The following is a 21,708-nucleotide window of genomic DNA, read 5'->3' as shown; positions in this document are numbered from 1 at the left end:
GAGATTTGCCGCCATATGCGCGCTCAACTTTGCCTGCGCGCGCTCAACTTTGCCTGCGCGCGCTCGCTCAAATTGTCACAGCGTTACAAATGTGCCACAAAACCAACCAATCGGAGAACTCGAGAAGGTCAATTCTGATTGGCTGGCCGTCTCCAATCATATCTGAGATGAGAGAAGAGAGGGATTTTCATCTTCGGTTGCCATCAGGCTGTTGGCGTTCCTATTATCGTTGACATTTACAGGACATGACAGACTCGAACGAAGAGATTACTACGCCACAGTGTCAGGTGAGTTATACATTTCTGGTTTTCTGATATCACGTTATTGTTTGTAATACCTTTGACGAAACCTTTTATCCGATCGTTTCAGATAAGGGTGAGTTTGCTAGCCGGCAACATAGCTATATGTTCTTTATATACAAAATAAAAAGATGACTGATTATAGTAGATTTGTTCTTGTAATTATTGACTCGAATTTCAGAAATGCTTTTTATTTTTCTGTATTATAGGGCTGTAGGATTAACATTAGCCTATATGTCTTCTTATAGACTTTCTTGAGACATCGGCTGTTGTGTGAGTAACTAAAGTTTGACTCATCCTTCTCTATCAATCCCAGCTGGCCACAACATCCGACAATGTCGAATGAACAGCAACAAAATGTCACAGCAAGGCCACATGTAAGTCGTTTTTGATTTGGTTGTCTCCTGGGACCCAGCCCATTGAAAATGTCCTCTGTAGTGGACATTTTGTTAACACGCATCTCCTTTTACTCTTTTGAGCTACTCTATCAATCCCTGATGTACTGTACAGAGGACATCCTGGTCTTTCCAGTGATGTGTCATTGGTTAAAATTGCATGCTGGGAAGTCCCTCTTTCTTTTCATCCAAAATGGCTGGCATACCAAAAACAAAATGTTATAGAATCAGGAGGAGAAGTCAAATATTGTTGAATAATTGTAATTTTTACCATGAAAATCATATATATTCTTGTTTATTAACATGTGAGGAACTACTGTATATAATTAGTTCTGAAAGCAATTAAATAATTCAAGTTTTCAAATAACAGCCCTTTTATAAATGTCCATTCTAGTGGACGTCAGGACCATCTTCATGGACTTTATGACTCAATATTGTTGCAGGAGACGGAACTGAAGCAGACTTTTTCTGTACCAGATAGTTCAGGGAGATTCAGATTTTGAGCTCTCAGATGATGAGAGAGAGAGGCTTCATATTAATCTGCTGAAAGTGTTGCTTTGTGCTCATTGAAAATAAGATTTGGATGTTGAAATATAAAGCCTCTGGTGCACAAATACTGAGAATTGACTTTACAGTGAACTAGGAGGCATCGTGTTGCAGTTAAACTTGTGAAATGAAACATATTTGCATATTTATAGGTTCTGACATTTTTAAGGAGGGAGGAGTAGATGTAATTTTAAGGAGATAATTTAACTTGTTTTGTGGATAAACTTTATCAAACTAATTATTATTTGATATTATATAAGGGGTAAATGTAACGTTATTACTAGCTTCCACATCTCATAGCTCGTTATCAGTCACCTATATGACTAACAACGAGTCCCTCTTCTTAACTAATCTGAGCTCTGTCTGTCCAACAGGACGTATTGAGACAGCAGTTGATGGAAAGACTTCTCACCAAACTGCAATCAGCCTTGAACCAGCAACCACTAAATGTGGATTATTTGGAGTTCCTGACTCGCCATGAGCTGATTATGTTTGAATCGTTCCATGAGCAGATAGGAGGTGTATCAGAGATTACAGAAGCAATACGAAACCTACATCATGTTGTCCGGTTGGAAATTAACGCAAGGTCTATGCCCATTGTAGAACAGGAAACAGAAGTTGCTCCAGGTTCTGGTCAACCCAAAATTGTGATAGAGAGAGAAAAACTAACACATTTGCTGAACACACATCTGACAGTCTCCTGCATTGCAAAATGCCTCTGCGTTTCAAGAAGAACGGTTTACAGGAGAATGCAAGAATTTGGCTTGTCTATAAGAGGATCATACAGCACAATGACTGACCAAGAACTTGACAACGTAATTTTAGGTTTTAAAAGTCAGATGCCAAATGCTGGTTATCGAATGGTTCAAGGCCATTTGGTTTCAATGGGCCTCCGTGTTCAGTGGTGGAGAATGATGGCCTCTATGCATCGGGTTGATGCTGCTGGGATCTTCAGACGGATCACAGAACTAGGGTGTGTTGTGCGAAGAAGTTATTCCGTGCGAGGCCCTCTCTCCCTGGTCCACATTGACACAAATCATAAACTGATAAGGTAGAGTAAAATATCCTGTTTATGCAATTACCTACACAGTGAATGTTGGGAGTATATAATAAGAACAACCTTAGTTATATAGTAACCTTTTTCCCTTTTGAACAGGTACAATATTGTGGTCTTTGGTGGAGTGGATGGCTACTCAAGGAAGGTAATTAATGTGTTCTTGCTTATTATTGTTAAAGAAATGCAGCTTAAAGTACAAAGCCTCTTGTGACCAGCAGTTATACTTCTGAAATAACACTTATTTGCATATTTATAGATTATGTTATACACATCTTAAAACATGTCTAGTGGGGGAATCATCAATTTTATTAGCTTGATGCAGATTGTTTTGATTGTATAATTAGAGCTTAAAATGCATATTGTATGAAGATCTCAACATCCACACGACGACATAGCTGACCTATGCATGGAATCATAATCTGCTGCTTAAGACATGTAGTTCTTATCGTTAGTTTGATCAAAAAGTGTATATTTTTTCTCCTGCTCCTTGGAATAATTATTGAGCTAGAAGGTAATGATTCCTGTTTAGATCCAATTATTATTATCCAATCTGGTTATACTTTTTTTAATACAAAGCATCTTAAGGGAGCAATAATGTATTGCCTTAAAGAAAAAAATATATCTGAGGAAGCTGTAATAAATCAAGCTGCATTTTAGTATGTAAAATATACCAAGTTGATATTTTTGAAAATTACCTATATAATAATTGAAATACCAAATCCTGTTGATGGTTCTGTTGAAATGAAATGAAACTATGTGTAAAGATTTAGGACGTGCCGATCTTTCTTTTATGGTATAATACAACACTAAAAGCTCTAAGGCTAGCCATAGCTGAAAGCAGATGTAAATGATTTCATCTGGTTTCTATGCAGATCATGTACTTGGATGCTGCAACAAATAACAGAGCATCAACTGCATACTCATTCTTCCTGAGATCAACCCAGCTTCATGGCTTACCATCAAGGTATTTTGCCCTGACAAAACAAAAAGTGGATGTTTTTTTACACAAATATACTAGTTACAATATCTTTCATTTCATCTACTGAAGTTAAAGTAAACCTTGTTAAATTAATTATTCAATTATTTATTATTAAAATGTATTTTGATCTTAGGGTAAGGGCGGATCAGGGAGTCGAAAACGTGGACATCGCACAATACATGTTTGCCACACGGGGCACAGGAAGAGCCAGCTTTATCTCTGGAAAGAGTGTCCACAATCAGAGGTTAGTTGTGTTTTTGTCTTGAAATGTTGACTGTATAATTATTAGTAACTGTAGCAGTTTGGTTGTTCAATGAAAGCACAAATAGCTGTATAAATCCAAGTAAATCAATTAAAATGCAATTCTAGGATTGAGCGACTTTGGCGTGACGTCTGGGTTGCAGTTAGCAGCAAGTACCATGATGTTCTTCACTCTCTGGAGGAAGATGGTCTGCTTGATATCTCTGATGTGGTTCACCTCTTTGGTGTGCACTACATCTTTGTCCCTCGACTTCGAGCAGACCTTGACGCCTTTATCCAAGGATGGAATAATCATCCTCTAAGGACAGAGGGAGGTCTCACTCCTGAACAGCTGTGGTGTATGGGACATCTACAAGATCTAGACGAAGGGGAGAGACTTGAGGTAACAGTTATAGAGTTCCCATTAAATATATTTTAAAAAACAATTGAGTTGTAGGCAGATATATCTAGTTTTGAGACATAATAGACATCAATGCCAATTGGACAATGGAGCATGAAAGCCAAACATTTTTTTAAAAATATTTATTTCTAAACAACATGGTTAAAAGGTCTGAATCAATGTGAGCTTCTGTCTTCAATTGTGCATAGATATGCTGTAATTCAATTTTTTTCCATCTACAAACCTTACAGTTCTGTTGCATTGAGTGATGAGAGGCATATCTGACAGATGTATAACATTATTGGAAACAGCAACCTGTTCAATAACTAGTATTTCTAGAATAATACAACTTTGAGTAAACAAAATCACCTTTATGTAACATGTTTATTTTTAAAAATCACACGTTACATAAGTGTATGAAAATACATCATGTACTAAACGTATTTTAATTGTTTTCCTGGATCCTTAGGAACTTCAAGACCCAGGCATCAAATGGGAGAGTACCATACTGCAAGAAGACTCAAACGGGGCAGTTGTGGTTCCTGAAGTTGTGTGCCCCCTGGATGTCGAAGACCTAGAAGAACTTCAGAGAACTGTTGATCCTCTGGAACATTCTCAGTCACATGGCCGTGACTTGTACACACGATTCTTGCACAGTGTGTACAATGACAATTGAACGTGAACTCTTAAACTGACACATTAGCTGATTACAACAACCTTGTTTAACAGATATCTGTTGAGAATACACAGAGCCCAACCATTGGTCCTTATTTGCCTTTCTGCTTGTCTGATGTTTTGTTAAAAAACTTTGTAACAATGTATGCGTTCCTAACTAATAAAAGCATGACTTCATCAAACATTAACAAATATATTTAAACATATATACACTCAGCTCTTGCCTTAGTTTGAGTACAGCTAGTTGTTTTAAACTCTGTGGAATCCACCACCATATCTCACTGCTTCACCCATGATTCTTCTAAAGTCAGTGTAAGTGCTGAGATGCTTTACTGGAAAAGTCACAGTTTTAGTGCACCTACTCACAATTGGGTAACAAATTAAGTGATCTCCTAGCCGCTCCCTGCAGTCATGGTCAAATTTGCATGTTATTTTGAAATGTCTCTTTTCATCAGGGAGGATGGGGATGTGGGCCTGCCCTGTCATCCACTGGAGCACGTGTGGCACTGCAAGAGGCTCCTTGTCACCAGCTGCACTGTCTGTCTCCCCATCTGTGACGGATGTATATTTTAAATAACACAAATTAAGAAAAGCAAATATCCAAGAACATTTATTAGGTATGTGCTCAGTACATTCAAATCAGTAAAGCATTCATTCATATGTGTACTGCATTCTACAGTATATCATACCTGACATTTCAACTTCCTGCAAGAAATCTTGCAGGAAGTTGATCACCTTCCTCTCAGTTCTCTCCTTAGACGTCCCTTTTTCGCTAAAACGTGGCTGGCAGTTCATCATGATGAAATCTGCATCAGGCTATAAAGAGAGTGAATGCAGATTTAGTTTAATATCTTGCAAGTGTTCAAACCAAAGCTATTAAGGCAATACAGAATGAAAAGTACAATACAAAAGAAGAATAGAGTCTAAAAATAAATAAATAGTGGCAGTTAAAATTATACTTTGGTGATCTTCCCTGGAACAAATAAGGAGTGACAAGCTTCAGGGTTTCTAGCCATCTGATCCACCAGGCCATACAGCTCCATGCCCTTTCTGAGTTGCTGCAGCATTGGAATCAGTCTTGTTGTGGAATGTAAGACAATTGCTCTTTGAAGAAAAGCAGAAAGAAATTACACACTGGTTTGAAAAATAAACATTGTAAAATTAATATTGTACAACTCTTACCGAATGATGCTGTGTTTATTGTCCAGTTTGAGCTGGCTTGTATATCCACAGCTGACAATTTCATCAGCCCACAACATCAGAGACTGCTCATCTGCAGAATCTTCGACCTGAGAATGTGCAACATTGAAATAAAGGACAGATTTACAATAGGTGTTAAAACATATATCTAATTCATATCTAACAATGCTCAACAGAGTACTCACCTTGCTGATGAGAAGAACGGATTCTATATCAGAAACATCCTCCTTTGAAAGTGAATGAATGTCCACCTCTCCTGTGCAGAGGAAGTTGTAGCACCACGCTCTCAGAAAGGCAGGAGGTGGGCCACCTTGTGCGATGCTTACTGACATTATTTCACCAATAGTTGTGTGTGCAAGGTAGAGAAAGTCTTTGTAAAAAAACTCCTTACATAAATGACAATGTGTACAAAAACAATATGTTACCAACCTGAAGTTGTCATTATCAAGGTCTGTCAAAGAGTACTTAGGATTTTTCCCCTGGCTCCCAGTTCCTTCAAAGAATCTGTTTTCAATACCTGAAACCATGTCTTACAGAAAAAAAGCAAATAAGCAATGATCCTTTGGTTTTGTTTAATATCAAAACTAAACAGTTAAATGAACTTAGCAGTCAAAAACTCTTTCCTTATTGCTCCAGTGTCAATGCCTGCCTCTCCTATGTAGACCACCTTAAGAGCACCGGCAGGAGATGCAGCTTTTTTTCGTTTCCACTGGAGAATGCCCCTGTCTGGAAGGCCGTCTCTGTCCACACACAGTTTGAACTCTGTTGTGTTGTCAACTTGGTGTTCAAGTAAGCGCAATACATCTTCCGTGCTTAAGGAAGAGGACAGAGAAAATATAAGACTATCCCAATTTTCCAAACATTTTGTATACATTATTGCCATATAACTGTCCTATTATTATGCTGAGCAATATTTGGGAAAGAAAGGGCTATCAAATGGCGTAATTAGAAAAGAGTGCACCATGTGCTATGTTTTGAATAGCCTGTTAAAATAATTTGAGAGCTAGCTTTTGGGGGAGACATTAAAGCATGTGGATTGCATGATGGTGCTCATTATTTATTCTGTATTTGATATAAACTCATGCAAAGGTCATCTTAATAAAACGTACCTTTTTGGTTTGCATACTGGAGGTTGAGCAGCTGTACTTGGACTATTGTTCTCTGATGCAGGAGTCCCTGTACATTCAAAGCTGCACAAACAATATGCAGTTTAAAACACTGAATATGTAGACATTCTACAGGTGGTACATCTATCAAATATAATGTTTATGATACAAAGAGCAGAATAAGACAGATCACCTCTCTCCACATAGACTAGCATGGACTGTGATTTCATCGTCTGGGAATTCTTTGGTGCAAATTGGACACACCACCTAAAGTTTGAAAGAAATATGCTCCATGTTACAAACAGCTGAAACACTAAACTAAACTGATTGTGCAGTTTAGTTGTGTGCTGTTCTACTGTACCTTGCAAGCGTTCTCCACGATACACAATTCATCAGAGGACTGCAGATTAACAAAAAAGTCATTTATTTCAATAAACAATTTATATTTTCCTCGTCTTTTTCTAAAGGCAATTTACCAAATACAAAAAGAATTTGCTCTCACCTCATCAACAGTCTCATCAGAGGACAGTTTTCCACTGCATGTCCTAATGTGTACTGCAAGCATCTGCAAAGGCATCACTTCATGACATTGGAAACATGTCTTCTTTGGCATTTTTGCAAAGCAGTGCGAGTCAGGAGGCAGTGGAGCGGTGTCCAATGTCTCCTGAAGTGGTACTATGTAAAAAGTGGCTTTGCCACCTGCTGACATAGCTCGCAGAGCTTTGACAGAATACCCCTCTGCTTCTGGTGGAATGACAGTGAGCTTTCGTCTTCCACTGCCACCTTAATTGAGAGAAAGAGAGAGAACATGTTTTGTCATTCTGCCACCTCTAATGCTTACTACAAGTAATCAATACCTCAGAAGGGTTCATGCACACCAACAAGTAATACAGTAATATGAAAACTCAACAAAACAAAATCCCACAAACCTGTAGCCTTATGCAAGAGCCATCCTCCACATAGACCCTCCATTTTTGGAAATGTGTCAGCCAGGAGCCTTAAAATCTTGAGAGAGAGAGAGAGAAAAGCATTGATGATGACAATACGCTGAAGTACAATAATTGACTTTAATGATAAGTTAAACAAATGAACTGACAAACGATACCTCTGTGTGATCACCATCTTCAGGAAGAGTCAGTGTTTGTCTTCCCATGCCTGCCTGGAGGAGTTCAAGCTCCTCAGTTTGCAACGGTGTGTGGGCGATATTTTTTGGCAACAGATAAAAATGTAAAGCAGTTGTTTTACTTGTTGTCTTAACAAGATGCTTGGTGGCAGTCAAACACCTCTTTTTACCACGACGGAAGTTTGGTTTGAAATATCCTGGAAAAGATCTGTGGAATAAATTATATGTTTTATATTTATTTATAACAATCAAGTGTTGCACAAAAAATCTAAATAGTACATGTTGGCTATATATATTTTCCAATGCTATTACAAACCAAGTCTTGTTCAAGTCCAAGTTCATATTTTAATTTAATCATGTCAGCGATGTGACTACTGGACTTAAGAAAACAACATTGATTTTTTGAATTTTTTTAAGCAAAACGAAAATATAATGATGTGGTCAAGGTACAATGTTCTTTTATTTATGATACTAGAACACAGGGTTAAGAGTGCGTTTTTATCGCAGAGTGATGAAACGTATACCAATAGAATCTGTGGACTCTCAGCGTTCATATGACATCTAGTATGTGCAGATTGCATGAAAGATCGCTACCGTGAGTTATGTGCAAAGTGTCTCTCTCTCTCTCTCTCTCTCTCTCTATTAGGAACCGCAATAAACAACAGGCGTTGCTTCGCACAAGATCAATGGCGCGAAAATCACTGAATGTTCTATAGAGAGGCGAAGTCCCTCCCCTTCCGGGAGCCTCCATGGGACCCCGGAAGCGGAAAATTATACATTGAAGTCAATGGAGAGAGAAAAGTTATCTTTTGATCCCGTTTGAATTGTGCCACGAATGACACATATGATGTTTGTCAATCTTAAACAATCATTTCCATGCAAAAAAAGTCACAGTTTGTCGTAAAAATGCTGAAATATAAGACTATGAATAATACGCAACTAGAAAGACTACAAATCCCAAATGCATTCTGGGTCGCGTAAGTGATGTCATAGGCGATAATGCTCCAAGACTGGTTGTGACTCGCAAAGCAAAGAGGAAGAAGAAGACTGATTTATTCCCTCCAATAAATATAAGAGATTGCTCCAATAAATTCACTTTTACAAGATGCCTGTGTGCTTTGTACGAGGTTGTAATCACAAAAGAGATCATACCACTTGCTCGTTCTATCGCTTCCCGTCTGATGAAAGGACCAGGAGTCGTTGGACCAAACATATCAGGTAATATACATGTTTTGCATGGAACATAGTCAAGTTAGCTACCTAGCTAGTAGCGAGCATGTTAGTTAGCATTATATTACATTACTTAGCCTTGTCATTTGTATTAGCCTTAACATGAAGTAAACCAAAATGTTAAACAGTAAGAGTAGTCATGATGGTAAGTATTTTGTGAAACATTTGAAGAGTAGCCTATCGCCCCCTCCACCAGGTGCTAAGGGGGCGGGAGGTAGGCTAACGCCACATTAGTATCAGCGATCTTTTCTACTTAATGCTATCTGCACAAATGGTTAACATTGACCATTAAAAGATCAGGCAGTTCAGGGAGAGTCGAAGGAAGGCAGGCAGGCAGCTTTGCATGACATTCTTCTAGACGTGTTTCATTGTGATGATAGTGAGAGTGAGTCAATCTGTTTGTTGGAAAGACAGTAGTTGAGTGATTACTGAGAGAAAATTATTAAAAGAGATAATTATTCAGTGTTGTTACTTTAAAGTGTTGTTACTGACCTTTTTCTCTTTTATTTTCTTTACCTCACCTGTAACTGCTGAGACCCTGAGGAACATGCACACTGGTCTGACCTGCTCTGGTAACCTGATTTCCACTGTACGTAATAGTATTTGGTTATGGTATATTATTTATATACATCAAAGGCACAATGCACCCCTCAGAGACACACATGTATTGAGTGTGATATTTTGCATTGGTCATGTGAAATCATCTTTACACACTAGAAAACTGTAGGAGCGGCAACTTGTTTTGAAATTGAATTTTTAATATCCGATAATAAAGTTGATCTGTTTTCTTTATTCTTCTCTCTTCCCAGCTCCATCCATCACCATTCTCTGTTCCTGCAGGTCCTGCTTGCTAATCAATGCTCATATTTTTTTTACACAATTACAAATAAAGTCAATGTATTGTATGACATGAAGTTGTGCTTCATTCTGAGTCAATAATAAATTCATTCTGCCTTCAGCTGCAAAATTATTGTGGACTGCACCGACATCCATGTAGCAGCCCCCCCCCAGTAAGATGAACCAAGCAAAGCTGACATACTCAACATACAGCTGTGCTCTTAAGTTTACATGAAGAATTTGTGAAATATTGGTAATAACAGGTTTAAATGATTATTAGTAATTAATTATATAATTTTCTCATCGTAGATGAGCAGACAGGGAGCAGATGAGAAAAGCAGAATATGCAGCTGCCATTTTCCACATGGAAAAGAGAAAGGGCCAAGTGTATTTGAGTGGACAAAAGAGAAATCCCAAATACGAAAAATAAAATTATACAATTTAGATATGTATACAAATAAATACATATCCTATATACACCATCATGTATAATGATGGTGTATGATGTAGAAGGAAGTGTGGTAGATAACAAGTAAATATAGAGTTACATACAGATCCATGTTACAGCAAAAGATGGAATAACTAAGAAGCACACAGTATAATAATAATTACACGCAACAATTAAATAACTGCTCAGCATCTCCACCACAATCCCAATCTGCTGTGTCCTGTTTTCCTCCCCTCTGCATAACCCCCCATCACACAGACGAAACACAACGCAGAGTCTGAGGGTGTTGAGAGTATGTTTATTTAAATGTCCTCCTCTACTGGCCAACACAGGGAGCATATGCTGGGTGTAGAATTGTTCCAGGAGGAGGAGATTTCCATGCCATGCAGGGTCTTTGGGGATGGGGATGATGATCCCCTCCTTCGTGGTCCACAGTAGCAGAGACTCCGGTCTGTGATTTGCAGCTGTTATATAATATACAATACATTTTTTTGAAAAACATTTGATCAAAAAATAAGGATTTGGTCAGGATCTAGAGTCAGTGTGTAGTTTATTAATTAATCAATGCTCTCTACATTAGGAAAACACATACCAGTGTACCAGAGGGAGTCACACATCTGTGCCTAGATAACCAAACAAATTGACAACAGGGATGCAAACTCATCATGTATGAAAAAGGTGACAAGGATCCGAGCCCCCTGACCCCACAGAATATCGGCTTTAAAATGAGGAATAACAGAGGATTTTAGCAGTCAGAACAACTAAAGCAGCAGTGTTAATATTAACAGAAACGCCATAGAGTCACATCTAATAGAAATATATAAAAAGCATTTATTTTAATTGTGTAGCAGTCAGTTTATAATTTTGGCAGCACTGTTGAGCATTTTGAAAATGTATTTTCAGGCCTCTGTGCAAGGCTTAGTCTTTCTATCTTTATAGCCACTGGTGTAAAGTAACTAAGTTCATAAACTCAACAAGTACTATACTTTGGCACAATTTTGAGATACTTGTACTTTACTTAAGTATTTCAATGTTTTGCTACTTTGTACTTCTACTCCACTACAGTTCAGAGGTAAATGGTGTACTTTTACTCCACTACATGTATGTAATACCTTTAGTTACTTTACAGATGTGGATGAATGATGTGAAATATAATCAAGTGTTAAATCAGACTTTAGTTCCACCTGGAGTAAATCCAAAAGCTACCCTGCAGTATACAAAGTCATTCAAACTAGCTGCACCTTTACCAGCTTTGAGAACACTTTCATGATCAATCATTATAAAACGTATCATATTATTCTGAAATGGACCAATCTGCAAAATGACTACTTTTACTGTCGCTACTTTCACTATATTTTGATAATAATACTTTTCTACTTTTACTTGAGGAACATTTGGAATGCAGGACTTTTACTGTAACAGAGTATTCCTACACTCTGGTACTTCTACTTTTACTCAAGTACAAGAACTGAGTACTTCTAATTTTAATCAATTACAAGATATATACTTATACCACCTCTGTTTATAGCCTATGAAAAAAACGATTAGAAAACGAAGGCTAAAGCTAACGTTAGCAGATAGTGACAATGTATGCTAGTTAGCTAGCTCAACGATAATATTGCGACGGGAAAAAAAAACTTTTCAGTGCATATCACGCTCTGCCGCTCCGACAGGGAGCTCTATTGTGAACACCTGAACGGCCCGTTCTAACAGCTGTTCACCAGCGGTCCAGTCTGTGCCACAGGGACTCCGGACGCACAGTTAATATTAACGAACGCACCGTAGGTAATGCTGAAGCTAGACCATCATCGCCGAGCAGCAGAGGCTTATTATACATCATGAGCAGAGCCGACAGGCAGGAAGACTCGAGCACACAGCTCGCGCTTCATTATAATATATATAAAAAAAGCTCGCGGCCGCACATTAATCCGGGTCCCAGACCCCCTCCCATACCCAAAAAATATTTTTATTGCAGATCTACAGGAATCACAAAAACGACCTATTTTGGATTCAAAACGGAGAATTTCACCGAAAGGTGACAAGTTTGCATCCCTGGACAAGATCCAAAATCCTTGAATCTACACACAGCAAATAAACTCAAATGACACAACGAGATGTAAAAAGGAGATCACACATATAGTCGATATAGAACTGGCCGCTTCAATCTGAAGAGCAACTAAAACAAAACACGGGAGTGTATCTTGTTCTTGTGAACACTAATGTTATCCACAGCATACACAGACACCACAAAGTTCTTAAGGAGAAAACTAGTTTCTAAAACAAAACACGTTGGTGTACCTTGTTAGCTAGCTGACATTAACCTTAAACATTGCACTCATATTACTCACTGAAACCTTGTAAAGCCGGTCCCGCATGCTGGCTCTTACAGAACCGCTCCCTTTCGTGTATGTACAGCTCTCAACATGCCCAGACTTGTAGTGATTTTCACCTCGTTTTATACTTTTTCGCCTCATTCTGAAAGAAACAGGTGAAATTTACTAACGTGACAGCCATCTTTGTGATGGTGACGCGTATTGTGCGAGACCAGAGACCTGTAGTTCACTGAGCGGTTTCACACAAAAAAATTTGTAACTTCACAGTTTTACGACACATTTTTATTTTTTTGACTTGCAAAATGTTCTTTTAATTTGACAAACATCATATGTGTCATTCGTGGCACAATTCAAACGGGATCGAAAGATGACTTTTCTCTCTCCATTGACGTCAATGTATAATTTTCCGCTTCCGGGGTCCCATGGGTCGGAAGTAGATGGGCGGGACTTCGCCTCTCTATAAGGTAAATATTACCGGCTGGCGCAGATGGGTATAAATGGCAATTTATATTGACAATATTTGTCTAATACTAGCGCTAATATTAGGCTACGGTTTGTTAGCTGTTTGCTTAAACTATCCATATAGCTATGTTGCCGGCTAGCAAACTCGCCCTTATCTGAAACGATCGGATAAAAGGTTTCGTCAAAGGTATTACAAACAATAACGTGATATCAGAAAACTAGAAATGTATAACTCACCTGACACTGTGGCGTAGTAATCTCTTCGTTCGAGTCTGTCATGTCCTGTAAATGTCAACGATAATAGGAACGCCAACAGCCTGATGGCAACCGAAGATGAAAATCCCTCTCTTCTCTCATCTCAGATATGATTGGAGACGGCCAGCCAATCAGAATTGACCTTCTCGAGTTCTCCGATTGGTTGGTTTTGTGGCACATTTGTAACGCTGTGACAATAGAGAGGCGAAGTCACGCCCATCTACTTCCGGTCCATGGGACCCCGGAAGCGAAAAATTATACATTGAATTCAATGGAGAGAGAAAACGTATCTTTTGATCCCGTTTGAATTGTGCCACGAACTACACATATGATGTTTGTCAATCTTAAACAATCATTTCCATGTCAAAAAAGTCACATTTTGTCGTAAAACTGTTGAAATATAAGACTATGAAAAATACGCGACTACAAAGACTACAAATCCCAAATCCCATTCTGGGTCGCGCATGTGATGTCACAGGCGATAATGCTCCAAGTGGTTGCGAATCGTAATTAAAGCGAAGAAGAAGATTTCATAACTGATTTATTCCCTCCAATAAATATAAGAGATTGCTCCAATAAATTCACTTTTATAAGATGCCTGTGTGCTTTGTACCATGTTGTAATCACAAAAGTGATCATACCACTTGCTCGTTCTATCGCTTCCCGTCTTATGAAAGGACCAGGAGTCGCTGGATCAGACATATCAGGTAATATCATAGGTAATATACATGTTGTGGATGGAACATAGTCAAGTTGGCTACCTAGCTAGTAGTGAGCACGTTAGTTAGCATTACATTACTTAGCCTTGTCATTTTTAGTAGCCTTACCATGAAGTTATTATTTTATTACATGAAGTACACCAACATTTTAAACAGTAAGATTAGTCATCATGGTAAGTATTTCGTGAAACATTTGAAGAGTAGCCTACTGCGCCCTCCACCGGGTACTAAGGAAGCAGTTCAGGAAGAGTCGAAGGAAGGCAGGCAGGCAGGGAGCTTTGCATGACATTCTTCTGGACATGTGTCATTGTGATGACAGTAAGGGTGAGTCAATCTGTTTGTTGGAAAGACAGTAGTTGAGTGATTACTGAGAGAAAATTATTAAAAGAGATAATTATTCAGTGTTGTTACTTTAAAGTGTTGTTACTGACCTTTTTCTCTTTTATTTTCTTTACCTCACCTGTAACTGCTGAGACCCTGAGGAACATGCACACTGGACTGACCTGCTCTGGCAACCTGATTTCCACTGTACGTAATAGTATTTGGTTATGGTATATTATTTATATACATCAAAGGCACAATGCACCCCCCAGAGAGACACATGTATTGAGTGTGATATTTTGCATTGGTCATGTGAAATCATCTTTACATACTAGAAAACTGTAGGAGCGGCAACTTGTTTTGAAATTGAATTTTTAATATCCGATAATAAAGTTGATCTGTTTTCTTTATTCTTCTCTCTTCCCAGCTCCATCCATCACCGTTCTCTGTTCCTGCCAGGTCCTGCTTGCTAATCAATGCTCATATTTTTTTACACAACTACAAATAAAGTCAATGTACTGTATGACATGAAGTTGTGCTTCATTCTGAGTCAATAATAAATTCATTCTGCCTTCAACTGCAAAATGATTGTGGACTGCACCGACATCCATGTAGCTGCCCCCCCCCCAGTAAGATGAACCAAGCAAAGCTGACACTCAACATACAGCTGTGCTCTTAAGTTTACATGAAGAATTTGTGAAATATTGGTAATTATTTGGAAAAAATGACTGACGATGCAGAAAACTTTTTTTATTTAGGAACAGTGGTCAGGTGAAGCATTTATCACTACATATGTATCACACTTAAAAGGCCAAACACACTGGCCAAACACACCTCGTTTACAACTCCCCAGTTGACAGCCATGACTCCGTCTAAATTGTACCCCCCAAGAACCCTCTTCATGAGGGACGCGCATGGAGTGGATGAAAGTCCCGACCTCAGCACAGCACCAAAATTGCTGGCTGTCAACCTGCCCTGCCTGTGTAACTGCCACTGAGGATTTGTCTGCTGTCCTACGGTGGCTGTCTGGATGGCAGCTTAATGGTCTCTGCTCAGTCGCATTGAGGCAAGAATTGCCTCAAGCCCCCGACCCCCATGCTCCTTCACCAGCTCCGGCACGTTGAAAATGGCCTGATGTTGAGGCTGCAGCTCCGGCTCAGGTGACAAAAGCCATGCCATGCCACGCTGCGCCCCTCAGTGCAGACCTGAACCAGTCTACTTCCTCAGTGGCGATGTCTCTGGCCAGTGGGTTGTATGTCTCCTCTTGCTGTTGGTAGAGTTGAGACACCGGCTGGACTACTTTTGAAGTGCCAGGCTTCCTCCACTGGCACTCAACTTCTGTGGAGCTGATCTGCCACATGGCAAATATTGCTAATGCTGCAGCGTGGCTGCATTTGTACATCCCCCGTGCACAACCACAGACAGCGCTCTGCATCGCGCCATCCTCTCCCATGTAGATCTGTACAAATAAAGTAAGTACCATGTTTGTTAACATGCTATAATAGATTGAATGAGCAATACAAGGTTGGTCCAGATCTGGGGGTGGGAGGGTTTATTTTTCCATAGTTTTGTCCTCTTGTCTGATTGTTGTTATTGTTTGTTTTTTCTGAATTTTTTGTAATTTGTGTTGTATTTGTTGTGATTGTACATTGAATTTTTTTAAATGTGTATTACATTTTTGAAAAACATTTGATCAACAAAAAAAGATTTTTTGGTCAGGATCTAGACTCAGTGTGTAGTTTATGAATTAATCAATGCTCTCTACATTAGGAAAACACATACCAGTGTACCAGAGGAAGTCACACACAGCTGTGCCTAGATAACCAAACAAATTGACAAGATAACCAAAATCCTTGAATCTACACACAGCAAATAAACTCAAATGACACAACGAGATGTAAAAAGGAGATCACACATATAGTCGATATAAAAATGGCCGCTTCAATCTGAAGAGCAACTAAAACAAAACACGGGAGTGTACCTTGTTCTTGTGAACACTAATGTTATCCACAGCATACACACCCGTATACAGTACACCCGTTCTAGGTTCTGATTGGCTCTCTAGGTTGGCATTCTAGCTTCTGACTGGCTGTCCAGGTTGTCAATCACAGCCGTGGTTCATATTATGCTTGTCAACTCGTAACATCGCTAAACTTTTTTTCTTGACGGTTTTCTCAGTCAAGTAATGCTATTGATAACAGTAACATAAATTAACACAGCCCTGCACACTGCAGTCATTATATGCCGGGTCTGTGGTTCATCATCTTCTTTTTCATTCTCCTCCTTATTGACTGACATTAGCCTTAAACATTGCACTCATGTTACTCACCGAAACCTTGTAAAGCCGGTCCCGCATGCTGGCTCTTACAGAACCGACTAACTCCCCTTTCGTGTATGTACAGCTCTCAACGTGCCCAGACTTGTAGTGATTTTCACCTCGTTTTATACTTTTATTCTCATTCTGAAAGAATGAGGTGAAATGTTCCAACGTGACGGCCATCTTTGTGTTGGTGACGCGTATTGTGCGGGACCAGAGACATGTAGTTCACTGAGCGGCTTAACACAAAAAAATGTGTTACTTCACAGTTTTACGACACATTTTAATTTTTTTGACTTGCAAAATGTTCTTTTAAATTGACAAACATCATATGTGTCATTCGTGGCACAATTCAAACGGGATCAAAAGATACGTTTTCTCTCTCCATTGAATTCAATGTATAATTTTCCGCTTCCGGGGTCCCATGGAGGCTCCCGGAAGGGGAGGGACTTCGCCTCTCTATTTGAGCGAGCGCGCAGGCAAAGTTGAGCGCGCGCAGGCAAAGTTGAGCGCGCACAGGCTGGAGAGGTCGAGCGAGCGAGGGAGAGAGAGCGCGTGCAGTGGTCTGCCTGCGCACGGAGCAGGAGTTTTATGAGAGAAAATATATTTCTCTGTGCTCAAAAGTGTTCAAGTGCGCGCTCAATAGCATTTTCTATGCTCAACATGTTTCATTGCGTGCTCAGGATAGAGGCACAAATATAACGCCATACTGCAGCACCCCCTAATGGAGGACAGGGAATCTGCACGTCCACAAGATTAAATGGAAATATAATACAAAAAAACGAATTTTCAGCCCTGATGTAACAACATTCATAATTAAGTAAAGATAACACCCTTTTCACCCCGGTTACAGTTTCCATTTGCCCTGTACGATGAAAGTGGGGGATGTTGGCTTATCAGCTCACACACAGGGCAGATATCAGCTGTCTGGACAGGACTGATAGCCAGACAGACTGAGAGGCTCAGTGAGGTAAAGGACTGACTGTTTAGATAGTTCACTTTAGTCTAAGTTATCTCAGAGGGTCTCAAACGGTTTGTTAACAATTTATGTAAACAAATATTTCCAAGGCACACCTTTATATTTATTGGGATAAATAAAAAACAGGTTTGAAATCATTCCAGTGCATACTATAGGACAGTAAACCAGAAATATTGTTTAAATCTGGAGAGATTAAAGAATATGCATAAATAAATAAATGTTAACTGGTCAAATAAGAAATAAATGAACAACAAAAATAAAATAAGTTACATTTACTTGTTATTGGCTATGTTAGGTTATTGGTTATGTCCACATACTTATTTGATTATTAAAATGTAAACCGATCTTTTCGATATGGGTGTTTAGAGTTGTACCCCTTAGATCTAGTCTCTGGCAATTCAGCTCAAAGTGCACCAGATTGAAGCATTTACTTTATAATGTTGAAAAAATCTTCCCCCCACAGCACCCCCCATTTGAAACATGTTCCCACGGCTATGGCCAACAGTGATGTTTAAAAGAGGCGTGACGCATGGCTGGACTTAAGTCAATGAAGCACAGCTCTGAAAAATGTTTCCGTTGTGATTATAAGTTATTTAAGATGATCAAATGTGCATCAGACTTTCTGCCCTTTACTGTTTGTTTACTCACTAATCACATCTCCCCTGGATGTTAGGCTATCTATTATATAACTGCTTTCATTGTGAGGCGATGTTTACACTGAGAACAGCTGCTGAGGTCAGTGCAGAAAGCAGAACAGTGTGTATAAAATATATCGTTCAATAATATATGTACCAGGCCTAAATTTCACACTTTATTTGTAGATATCTCCTATATCTACAAATAGACAGTAGGGTGAGGGAATGCTCCGGTTTTGCATAACTCTGTTCCACACATTTAAAAACACTTATTCCTGGGTATAAGTGCCATGTGCTGCATGGGTCTATGTGGGTCTCAGACCCTGCTAACAGCAGTGACCCAGCTGCAAGCATTATGAACAGATTGATCAGTTTCTAACAATACTTTAGCCCACCTCAGAGCCCTGTTCCCTGGGTAATCGAGGGGGGGAGATGTGCCCTGGGTCTATGGGTCTCTGGGTCTCTGTGGTTCTCTGTGAGTCTCAGAACCTACTTCTCCGGGGTGCTGGAGAGTCATTGTCAGGCTCCTCTCCACAGTTGTCCCCCTAAAAATGAATTATAATCATTATTATTGCATTGAAATTATTTATTTTATCATTAATATGGTTCCCCAACACAATGCACATAGTCTGGAGCTCACTGGGGTCCTGTATATGCTTTAATCAGGCGTTTTAACACTTTTTCCCGTGAAAATGATTTTTAATCACTATCATGGGGCTATATAAATCAAATTCCGGGTAATTCGGAGCACAATTGTACCTTTTACTATTTAAATGTATTTTTATTATATATTTTTGGGGTATAAAAGTGACATTTCTGGGTGATTCTGTCAGTTTATGGAGCTTTGGTCACAAGTCCTGGAGGTTCCAGGCCGAATTTGGGTGCTCATAGGCGGCCTGCCATGCGCACCCATCCGTGGAAAGAAGAAAAAAGTAAAGAAAACGGTCAATTATATCTTGAAGTTTTAAAAACGGAGAAGGGGCTCGAAAAAGCTCAACACGGTGGCGCTTCGGTCCGACGCGCCGGACACTTTTCCCCTTCTCCGTCGCAATGTACAACGGAGAGGGGAAAACCAAAACTCCCTTTCTCCGTTGAAAAAAAACAATCCCTCCTGTTCAAACTACTGTGTGCACGAAATCGGAAACCCGGTTACTATTGCAACAACACATCATCAGTAGGGTAAAACTAACCTGTCTCACGACGGTCCAACCCGGAGGACTCAGAAAAAAAAAAGCTGTCTGATTTCATGGATGAATGTATCCGCTCCCTGTGCACTCTGGCTCGGATAGATTTGTTGCCTGGAGACCCCCCATCCTGGTTCTTACCAAACTTTAAGTTTTTTGAACTGGTCTCTGGAGGAATGTAAGGGGAGTTGAGGGGACTCTACCATCATTTTGAGGTACTATTTTTGGATACATTTCCTCACTTTTACCCGGTTTACCTGGTTCTAAAAGAATTACTCTGACAAATGTTGACTCTGGAGGAATGTAAGGGGAGTTGACAGGGGACTCAACCCGCCATATGAGGCACTATTTTCGGATACTTTTTTTCATTTTCACCCCTTTTATAGCACACAAGCACACAAATCAAACATTTAAATCAAGTAGGAAAAACATCTCGGTATCACGGCAAGACGTGAACAAGTGACGATTTACCATGCTGGGAGACGTGAAGATGTCACGATTTCGTCCCTTCAAACGTGACAGTTAGACGATATTGTTAACATGGCCCAACCAGTGGAGAAATACCCGGAAATGCCAAGCAAATGCTCTACCAGGATGGTCGGTTGTTATTGTCAATTTTAATATAATATTTTTTTATTTTATGATAGTCACACTCGATTTCGCCGATTTTCTTGTTGCCCCAGCTGGTCGACACCTCTTCTAGCAGAAACAAAGGCTACATTAATGTATTAAATCGATGTTAATCCATGTGTGTGGTTGTGGAATTAATGGACTTGACGTTGTGCAATTGCGTTGCCAGGCAACAGCTTGGGTTCATGTTCATTTACAAAATCTTCAACTAAAACCCTAGTTATATTTGAAAACATTTTAGAAGGCCTCACGAAATACTTTAATGTAAATTTAAATTAAAATGTGAAGGAATGTGTGTATAACAAAATCAATCCACATAAAAAATACCGGAAACAGACGTAGGCAAGATCCTCAGATCGGTGATTGGATGTTTTAGCTGCAATGCACGTTGGGATATGGTGTTTATGCGATGTGAAATCCGAAAACATTTCTTAAAATTAAAATAATACTTTTTTCTGAGTGTGCTTGCTTTTCTCTTTGGAATTCATCACATAACGGCATTGTAATACACGGTTCGGCTGCATTAAATATTACACATCTGCCGTAGTTCTTTATTTATAGAGCCCTGATGAGAATACTTCTGGGCAAACAGGAAGAACTGCCGCCGAAACTGAATATGTCACCAAGCTGAGGATCTTGCCAACGTCTTTTCCGGTATTATTTATGACAGATGTATTTTGTTATACACACATTCCTTCACATTTTAATTTACATTAAAGTATTTCCTGAGGCCTTCTAAAATGTTTTAAAATATAACTAGGGTTGTAGTTCAAGAGTTTGTAAATTAACATGAACCCAAGCTGTTGCCTGGCAACGCAATCACACAACGTCACGTCCGTATTTTACACAACCACAAACATTGATTATCATCGATTTAATACATTAATGAAGCCTTTGTTTCTGTTAAAAGAGGTGTCGACCAGCTGGGGCAACAAGAAAATCAGCGAAATGGAGTGTGACCATTAAAAAATAAATAACTATTATATTAATATTGACAATAAGAACCGACCGTCAGGGTAGAGCATTTGCTCGGGTTGATAAAAAAGGTATGAAGTAGCTAAGTAGCTGCAGAATGACAATATTCTCTAGAATAAAAGTACATATTGCACAGTTCCATGTTACAACATTGTTGTTACAGGTGTTGTGGGATATGTGTTGGGTAGTGTTATATTAATTACACGTTGACAGGTATGTATAGGTTAAGATAACCAGCAGCAGGACATCAAGTTATTCAAATTAGCTCTACATTTACTAACTCTGATAAAACACATCAATATTCATTATAGTAACCCAGTAACTCGATATATATATATATGATTCTGAAAAGGGCCATTATAC

The 21,708-nt window shown here is 39.2% G+C and overlaps 3 protein-coding genes and 2 long non-coding RNA genes across 6 annotated transcripts; 3 read left to right on the top strand and 2 right to left on the bottom strand.

The window, feature by feature from the left end:
* The first annotated feature begins 72 nt into the window (after positions 1 to 72).
* On the top strand, positions 73 to 1,944 carry LOC307020430. Its single transcript, XR_013802891.1, has 3 exons — positions 73 to 287; positions 616 to 676; positions 1,615 to 1,944. It is a non-coding gene; the product is annotated as an uncharacterized lncRNA (long non-coding RNA).
* Positions 1,945 to 1,964: 20 nt separating this feature from the next.
* On the top strand, positions 1,965 to 4,773 carry LOC307020429 (uncharacterized protein). The gene is made up of 6 exons (XM_079651762.1): positions 1,965 to 2,291; positions 2,397 to 2,442; positions 3,170 to 3,261; positions 3,410 to 3,520; positions 3,646 to 3,919; positions 4,386 to 4,773. Exons 1-6 carry the CDS (start codon positions 1,990 to 1,992, stop codon positions 4,590 to 4,592), a joined length of 1,032 nt encoding a protein of 343 aa, XP_079507888.1. The 5' UTR covers positions 1,965 to 1,989; the 3' UTR covers positions 4,593 to 4,773.
* LOC307018421 (uncharacterized protein) lies at positions 4,282 to 6,123 on the bottom strand (the record flags this gene model as incomplete). Its single annotated transcript, XM_079648655.1, has 5 exons — positions 4,282 to 5,142; positions 5,281 to 5,407; positions 5,551 to 5,695; positions 5,774 to 5,880; positions 5,977 to 6,123. 5 exons carry the CDS (start codon positions 6,121 to 6,123, stop codon positions 4,841 to 4,843), a joined length of 828 nt encoding a protein of 275 aa, XP_079504781.1. The 3' UTR covers positions 4,282 to 4,840.
* A 103-nt stretch (positions 6,124 to 6,226) lies between these two features.
* LOC307019084 (uncharacterized protein) lies at positions 6,227 to 13,644 on the bottom strand. Of its 2 annotated transcripts, none has more exons than XM_079649701.1 (7): positions 13,568 to 13,644; positions 7,827 to 7,902; positions 7,400 to 7,680; positions 7,259 to 7,297; positions 7,091 to 7,164; positions 6,901 to 6,981; positions 6,227 to 6,603 (listed from the first exon to the last, which is right to left on the bottom strand). In XM_079649701.1, exons 1-7 carry the CDS (start codon positions 13,607 to 13,609, stop codon positions 6,384 to 6,386), a joined length of 813 nt encoding a protein of 270 aa, XP_079505827.1. In that variant the 5' UTR covers positions 13,610 to 13,644; the 3' UTR covers positions 6,227 to 6,383. The 2 variants fall into 2 exon arrangements, with proteins under 2 accessions (XP_079505827.1, XP_079505826.1); XM_079649700.1 differs by lacking the exon at positions 13,568 to 13,644 and adding an exon at positions 8,003 to 8,644.
* Positions 8,848 to 10,208, top strand: LOC307019085. The gene is made up of 2 exons (XR_013802579.1): positions 8,848 to 9,839; positions 10,060 to 10,208. It is a non-coding gene; the product is annotated as an uncharacterized lncRNA (long non-coding RNA).
* Positions 13,645 to 21,708: the final 8,064 nt, after the last annotated feature.

Source organism: Notothenia rossii (assembly GCF_949606895.1).
Source record: "Notothenia rossii genome assembly, chromosome: 9".
Classification (NCBI taxonomy): domain Eukaryota; kingdom Metazoa; phylum Chordata; class Actinopteri; order Perciformes; family Nototheniidae; genus Notothenia; species Notothenia rossii.
The sequence above is the reverse complement of the archived record's forward strand: the minus strand, read 5'-3'. Positions and strand labels throughout refer to the sequence as shown.

Bases quoted from the DNA above. Each gene is read 5' to 3' on its own strand.
- LOC307020429 (XM_079651762.1), top strand. From the start codon at position 1,990: ATGCAAGAATTTGGCTTGTCTATAAGAGGATCATACAGCACAATGACT. The intron at 3,262-3,409 runs GTATTTTGCCCT...TTTTGATCTTAG, and splicing joins CTTCATGGCTTACCATCAAG to GGTAAGGGCGGATCAGGGAG. The intron at 3,920-4,385 runs GTAACAGTTATA...CTGGATCCTTAG, and splicing joins ACGAAGGGGAGAGACTTGAG to GAACTTCAAGACCCAGGCAT.
- LOC307019084 (XM_079649700.1), bottom strand. From the start codon at position 8,362: ATGAACTTGGACTTGAACAAGACTTGGTTTGTAATAGCATTGGAAAAT. The intron at 7,165-7,258 runs GTACAGTAGAAC...TTCAAACTTTAG, and splicing joins TCGTGGAGAACGCTTGCAAG to GTGGTGTGTCCAATTTGCAC. The intron at 6,604-6,900 runs GTACGTTTTATT...CTCTTCCTTAAG, and splicing joins CCAGTATGCAAACCAAAAAG to CACGGAAGATGTATTGCGCT.